The sequence below is a fragment of the Tenrec ecaudatus genome, chromosome 2 (assembly GCF_050624435.1).
Source record: "Tenrec ecaudatus isolate mTenEca1 chromosome 2, mTenEca1.hap1, whole genome shotgun sequence".
NCBI classification, from domain to species: Eukaryota; Metazoa; Chordata; class Mammalia; order Afrosoricida; family Tenrecidae; genus Tenrec; species Tenrec ecaudatus.
The window spans coordinates 201,305,662-201,313,465 of NC_134531.1; the positions used below are offsets into that span (position 1 = coordinate 201,305,662).

Sequence of the window (7,804 nt, forward strand, 5' to 3'; positions counted from 1 at the left end):
TTACTCAGAAAAATCATTTCTTTACTGAACCGGGTCCCTTACCAGAAACTTGTATGAATTTCTTGTATTATACAGAATCAGAGAGTATCAAGTTTCATGTAATATATTAAGAAGATATAATCAATGTATTTACTTTTTAAATCCACTTAAATATGGAAAGTGCAACCGAGTGTAAGCCAAAAATATGTTGCTTGAATTCTTCATCGGCTGGTTGTCATTTTCACATTATTAAACAAAAGTAAATATTGAATTTGAAATATTCAGATGAATACAATGTTATGATTACCTACTCCTTTTGTCTTGAAATATATATTTTTAATGCCTCAACTGTAATTTACAATACAAATGTTTTAGCATGATAACTCCCAGGACACATGAACATTAAAAATAAATTCTGGTGGGAAAACCTCACCTGAATTTTAATTTACCAAGAGACTTCACATCCAGTATCGCCAAAGACATAATTTTTAGGGAGATGTAACAAAACTGAGATCAGGCTCACAATTTAGACTTTGAAATCACTAAGTACTCTAACAAAATCTTCATTTATTATTATCTAATCACTTGCTCCCTCCTGCTTATTTATTTTAATTTTTCTCTCCCATCTTGACCTTTTATTTTACTTCCAACTCCTCTTTTCCATTATCTTCCTCTTATTTCTTAGCTTTCTGCTTCATGTTATATTATTTTGTCAAAAAGCACACATGTAAGAAATAAAAGACTACCTACTACAGAAGTATGTATTTTTAGGGATAAGACATTTTTATGGGCTACTTCTTTCTAAATCAATGCTTGTATTATCTGTAGGCTCCGCAGGAAATATAGTTCCATGTAATCAATTATTTTGAAGTTGTAATCAATTATGTTATCGTTGTTGTTGAGTTCAGCAACCATATGAACAATAGATACTCTGGTTTATCCTGCTCACAATGATTATGTTTGAACCAATTATTTCAGCCACTGTATCATTTCATTTCATTAAGTATCTCCCTCTTTTTCACTGACCTTTTACCTTACCAAGTCCTTTTTATTCCCTAGGACTGGTCCTCCTGATAATATGTGCAAAGCCCAGAAAATGTAGCCTCACTCTTCTTGTGTCTAAAAGACTTGTCTCCAAACAATAAGCCATCGAAGTGAGATGTCAACTAAGTCCACATTGAAGAAGCATACCATAATCAGTCACCAAGTGACTGTAAATCAAACACTCCGATTTCAAAGGAATGATTCATATCAGAACTAAAGTATGAGAATCCAGCTTGCAGAAGCCTGTGGATGGCAGTAGAAGACCAGGATACATTTGGGGGATCTACATGGGACATATGACTCCAGGCATCTCCCTCTATCCACAATTGAGGAATGGGAGGAAAGTAGTTACTAAACAGAGTGCATTGGAGAGATGATTGTAGAAGATCAAAGGGATAGACCTGAATTGAACAGTTAAAACTTTGTCACTTGATCGCTCCTCTGTTGCAAGCTGGACCTGATCTGGTTTTAAACATTTTCTGTATTTTTAATTCAACCGTACTGTAATTATTATCTCTTACACCCTCAAAATTCTAAATATGTGTAATATCACAATAAAATAGTGTTAAAATAAACTTATCATGTAGAACACAAAGTACAAAAAGTTGAAGTTAGATTTTTTTAAATGATCCTTTCCATGAGAGTAAAACAAAACAAAAACACAGTAATGGTTTATCCTTTAGTTTTGTCTGGTAATGCAATTCTTACCCAAAACTATGAAAAGAAAGAAAATATTGTAAAAATTAAATTTCAACTTGCATGATAAAGGAAGTGTCCAGTTTTTGATGGGTGGTAATTTAGAAATATCAAGATGATAAACTTATTCCCTTTATAATTCTAATTATCCCCACCACCACCACCCCCTCCCTTCAACTTATCCACCTTACCCCAAGGGAAAATGAGTATAAAATTAATTGTACAATACATCTGAATTAGGCATTTGTATATAAACAAGTAGTTTGCTCTTCTTTATTGCTACATTTTGGTTCATTGATTCGTTTTATATTTCTTGTGGAGACTATGCATTGATTATAATACATCTGGAATGTAAAGTAGAAGAAAACAGTGGGTAAATTATAGACTATCTAAGTTAAGAAAAAATGATTTTATAAAGATAATATTATGCTGTGAAGTTTTGTGCATTTAAGGAACCAGTTTAAAAGTCAATGTTAAATATGCTAAGACTGATAAAAACTTTTATTTATAGATATAAATAAAGTATCTTATTATTTACAGAGTATATGTTGAGAATGTAGCGTAATGTAGAGCCTGTCTGCTTGTTTGCTTAGGTATTGCCTCATTTCTTAAAATTCTCATTTAGACACAAAGTGAACAAATTCATAAAGGTAAGGGAAATGGTTACTGTTTAAACTTTCACAATTTTATTTTTATAATAATTGTGTTTCTTTCATCTTTTGTTATTATATTTTCAAAATATTAACATATAAATATTAAGTATTTTAGATTTGACCCAGTGGTTATTAATATTTTTTCATTCATTCATTCAGGAAACTGGTGGATTGACTAATGTTGCAGTGATTGTAATCATAGTATGATCTTAAGAGCATTCTCAGGAGCATTTTTTTTCAGCAGTACACTGCAGAACATGTCTCTAGTGCTGCTTACAGAAATAATAGAAACACCACAGTAATAATACCATGGCTCATATTAATTTTGGCATGAGGGAAAAAATGGTATAAAGCAATATATTTCTTTTTGCAAAAAGAAATAATCATGAATTCGTTGCATTATTTATACTTCACTTTTATCTGAGCCAAGAATCTATCAGTAGTTTCCATTAAGCAAAAGAAATATAGTGGACCCTGAAAGGGAATTTTACCTTTCCATTTCTAATTTTATATTTTCTTGGAATTTGTCATCATGCACATGTTATTTTTGTTTTTAGAGAGTTAAGTGTAGAAAAACAATGGCATAAAGCTGACTTGAACGGATAAAATTTGTCAGCAGATCCCACCTATGATGCAGTCTGTACCTGATCTGGTTTACAACATCTTCTGTATTTGGGTTTGGTTTGGTTTGCTATTCCTTTGTACATATTAAGGGTTTCTCAGGTGATTTAGGTCATAGGAGGTGTCACCCTCTTAAAGTTACGTTATATGTCTTTTCATTTATCTGTCTATGAAACCCAGGATTGATAAGTCTATGAAGATAATGAGTAGAATCAGGGTTTCGGGGTAGGGGTGGGAACAGGGTACTGTGGGGGAGGCGGAGGAATGGGAGGGGAGACAATGTAAAGTTGTCCATGTAGATAAAAAAGATTTAGAAACTGATTATGGTAGTAAATGTACAAATCTGTTAGACATGATTGAACTGTGGAATGATATGATATATGAATGATAGGATATATACATTATTTCTCAATTTTATAAAAACATAATTCAAAATAAATTCAAAAGAGAAAGTTTTTAATTTGGTATAAAAAGTCACAGAAGAACTGATTTGCCAAACTTCATTTAAAGTAGCTTTCCAAGTTTCTTATAAATGGTACATTCATGGCTAATCTGGCATAGTAAATATAATCAAAAAGTTAACAAAGATTAGCTACATAATTTTACTTTTTTAATGTGTCCGTTTCCTTTTGGGTCACATTCTTACACAAACAACTAGATTTCATTTCTATTTTCTAACAAAAAAATCAATTATTTACATATTATGGAAACTATTTGAGGAAATAACAAGAAAATGTTCATATTTCAACATGAATATTTTTGAAGTTATATATTTTTCAAGGGATTTAACATACAACTAAGTCATTCTTATATTAAATACTTAATTATTTTACCATATATTTTACCATATATCTACTAGTTGCTACTAGTTTGGAATGCATCAAAGAGTAATACAAAACTTCCCCTTCAAAATACACAGTATTGAGATAGTGCGTAAAAAAATACTTACATTCTAATAAAACAGGGAATAATAACTTAAGCCAAAGTGAGAATTTCATCAACAGCTGTCATTGAATTGTGAAATCTCATATACTTCCTAAGGGTCAACAATGGTTCTATTAAGTGAAATTCACAGGCTCTTTTTAAGGACCTAAGGATAAATAGACAAAGAAGGATCATGTGTACAATCATTGAAATTTTTAAAACATCTTAGAAAACAAGGCTATCACATTTAAATTACAACAATTTTCCATATGTTTCTCAATACTGGATGCTTTGGCATTGTACATAATTTGTATCTGCTTGTTTATTTCCTTCCAGAAAGACCCACGTGGAGAGAAGAGATGGGTATCTACAATTTAACCACTGTCACCGAGTTCATCCTCATGGGGATATCTGATCTCCCTGAGGTGCGCTACTCTCTCTTTGTGGTCATTGCTATGATCTATCAGGTCACTTTGGTAGGAAATGGAGCCATTCTCCTTGCCATTGGAACTGAGACAAAGCTGCAGACACCTATGTATTATTTTTTGGCAAATCTGTCTCTGGTAGATATTTTCTGCCCATCAGCCACTGTTCCCAAGATGCTCAAGAACCTTTTGACTGAAAAGAAAAATATTTCTTTTGTTGGATGTGTTTTGCAGCTGTTTTTTCTAGTAGGCTTCGTAGGGACTGAAGTCTTCCTTCTGGCTCTCATGGCTTATGATCGATATGTGGTCATATGTTTCCCCCTTCGATATACCCTGATCATGACAAAGGGACGCTGTGTTCTTCTCACCGCTGGAACCTGGGTTGCAGGGTTTCTGAACTCCCTTCTGCACACCGTGTTCACATTCCGCCTGTCTTTCTGTAAATCTAATCATGTCAACCAATATTATTGTGACATCCCTCCAGTGGTGGCCCTCTCTTGTTCCTCCACATATGTGGCAGAAATGCTTACCTTAGTGGTAGGAGGTACCTTGGGAATCAGTGCCTTCTTGATCACTTGTATCTCTTATGTTTACATTATATCCACCATCCTGAAAATCCGGTCAGCAGAAGGGAAACGCAAAGCCTTCTCCACCTGTGCTTCCCATCTCCTGGTGGTTTGTTTGTTCTATGGTACAGCGATATTTACTTACATCCGCCCTCCTTCCAGTCACCACTCCCCAGCCAGAGACAGGCTCATCTCCATGCTGTATGGTGTCATTACCCCGATGTTAAACCCCATCATCTACAGCCTGAGAAATACAGAAGTAAAAGGGGCTCTCAGAAGAGTTTTATGCCAACATACATGTTTATAGGAAGGATGATATTATTCAATTATCACTCTACTATATCAGAATCAATAGGAAAGTTTGGAATCACTTATAAGAATAATATTGTTGATATATACAGGACAGACCCATATGCAATATACAAATGTACACACACCTACATAAAATTATAGAGCAATCTTTCTTTAGACCCTGGGTCACATTAAAAGGTCAACATTTCTGATTTACTAATTCCTCAGAATGAGATCTGCTTCTGTGACTATTACGTCCTTGAAAACCCAATGTAGCACTTCTGTTGTGTCCTTAAAAGATCAAAATCTACTCACTAGCAAAAGATTTCTCTATGTATACTCATGTGGAACCACAATCAGTGCTCCTAGAAGCAGCAGTCAAGCTATCAAAAGACACATTACATAGGGTAAATTAGCTGCACAAGACCTCTGTAACTTGTTGAAAAGCAAGGATGCTACTTTTCAGTCTAAGGTGTGCCTGGCCAAGCTATGACAGTTTCAATTGCCAATTGCTTCATATGGATGTGAAATTTAGACACTTAATAAGAATACCAAACAATTCATGAATTTCAATTAAGTTAATTCTGAAGAATATTAAATTACCATGGGTTGTCAAAAGAAAAAAAATCTGTACTGGAATAAATTCAGCTAGAAAGTGCTTTAGAAGCAACGGTGATAAGACTATGTGTCCTGTGCTTTGGGCCTGTTATCAGGAGAGACCAGTCAGGGGAGAAGAAATCGCTGCTTGGTAAAGAGGAGTGGCAACGAACAAGGTGAAGACCCTCCGAGATGGATTGACACAGTGTCTGTAGCAATGAGTTCAATTATCTAGGAATAATTGTGAAGATGGCACAGGACTGGACGGTGTTGATTTCTGTCTGTTGTGTGTAGCGTCTCCATTGGTCAGAAACTATTTAGTTTCACTTAACAACAACTTCCATGAATCTTGGGATGATGCTGGGTAAGTTTTGGGCTGCTAATAACAAGATTTTCTTTCAAACCACAGCGAAAAGTTGAGGGTGTCTACTACAATAAAAACTTATAAAACCTCAGAATTTTATATAGGATTTAGGACTGCCTTGATGACAATTGGTTTTGGGGCTATAACTGTTTGAATATTTTTCTCTATTTACTCTTGTTCTTTGATGTGTTCAAGTTGGAATTCATGTACATTTAAGAAAATTTCACATTGCTGTGCCCCAGTTTTTCAATTATTGTTATTGAGCTCATTATTAGGTCAATTAACCTCATTAAGGTGTTCACCTTATTAATTGTCCTTTATTTTATTAAGCATATTATCATCTTCAGCAACTGGTGTCTCTTTCTGTTTTATTTTTCTAACAATTTTATGGACAATAATTTACGTATTATATAGTGTGTAGTTTATTCATTCGTTCATATCCTAAAAAACAGATATTTTTATGACTCAAGAGTCAAGTTTTAGTAATTTCTCTAGTATTAGAGATATAAGCTGAATAATTTTTGAATAAATGTGGATCGATTGCCATATTCTGTACCCATATTCAAATATATATCTGTTCTTATACACATCTATTTGCGTATATCTATATCATCTATATCTAAATCACCTGTATCATGTTTAAATTCATTTCCATTTTAATATGTGGTATATCTGTCTTTTCTTTTTCTATAATTTTTGCATAACTACCTTGTTTATTTGCATCCTTAGCTTGATCATTTTTATCTTTCTCTTTTAAATTTTGGTTTCCAATCTATATATCTTTGCTCCTTTAAGTTTCCTGTGACCACAAGCATTCTCAGCTGCACCTATCCCTCAAAGGAGAGGATTTACTTAAATCTACTTGCAGCTCCAATAGCACATACATAATTTGGTCCATTATTCTATAATCTGCAGTTCATTATTTTTAAAGATCCAATTAACATCTTCATACACACACAATAATCTTCTCAGTTGTAACACTACGTTTTTGAGGTTTACATCATAAAATTATATCAGAAGTGAGATTTGAAGGCTCTCTTTGGCAGCCCCCAGAATCAGATTAAGTACTTAGGTTCACTTTATGGATTCTTTGGGTACTTTAAAATGAAAAGACAGGGTAAGTCAAAAAGCATTGCAGTAAAAATCAAAGAAACATTGTTTTCAACAAAAATCCTGAAATATGGAGATTTTGTTGCTTGATAGACCCTTCTTTTAGGTCTATGTACATCAGAAAACAGTGTTTCCATCTCTCTAACCCTACCTAAAGGATTCTGTGCTCTGCTGAGAATGAAGGTGGCTGCCAGAGATCCAAAGCCCATCTGTAGACAGTGGAACAATCTCCCTGCAGAAGGATCACGGGGAGGGGATGAGTCACCAGGGTGCATTAAAGCATTGATGAAACACACTATATCCCTCTGGTTCCTGAAGCTTCCTCACCACCACCCCCAATACCATGAGGCCGGTGCTTCTTCCCAATTCAGACTAGACAGGAACATGTACACAGGTATCGAAAGGGAGGGGAGCTCACGACACACAGAATCCAAAACAGGAATGGGAATAGCGATACCAGAAGGGTAGGGTGGAGTGGGGGAGAAGAAAGGAGAAATGGGAACGGATCACAATGACTGACACATAACCACACAC

General features: G+C 34.5%; 1 protein-coding gene across 1 annotated transcript; it reads left to right on the forward strand.

Moving 5' to 3' along the window:
* The first annotated feature begins 4,276 nt into the window (after positions 1 to 4,276).
* On the forward strand, positions 4,277 to 5,215 carry LOC142440427 (olfactory receptor 5V1-like). Its single transcript, XM_075542874.1, has one exon. The coding sequence runs from the start codon at positions 4,277 to 4,279 to the stop codon at positions 5,213 to 5,215; it is 939 nt and encodes a 312-aa protein (XP_075398989.1).
* Positions 5,216 to 7,804: the final 2,589 nt, after the last annotated feature.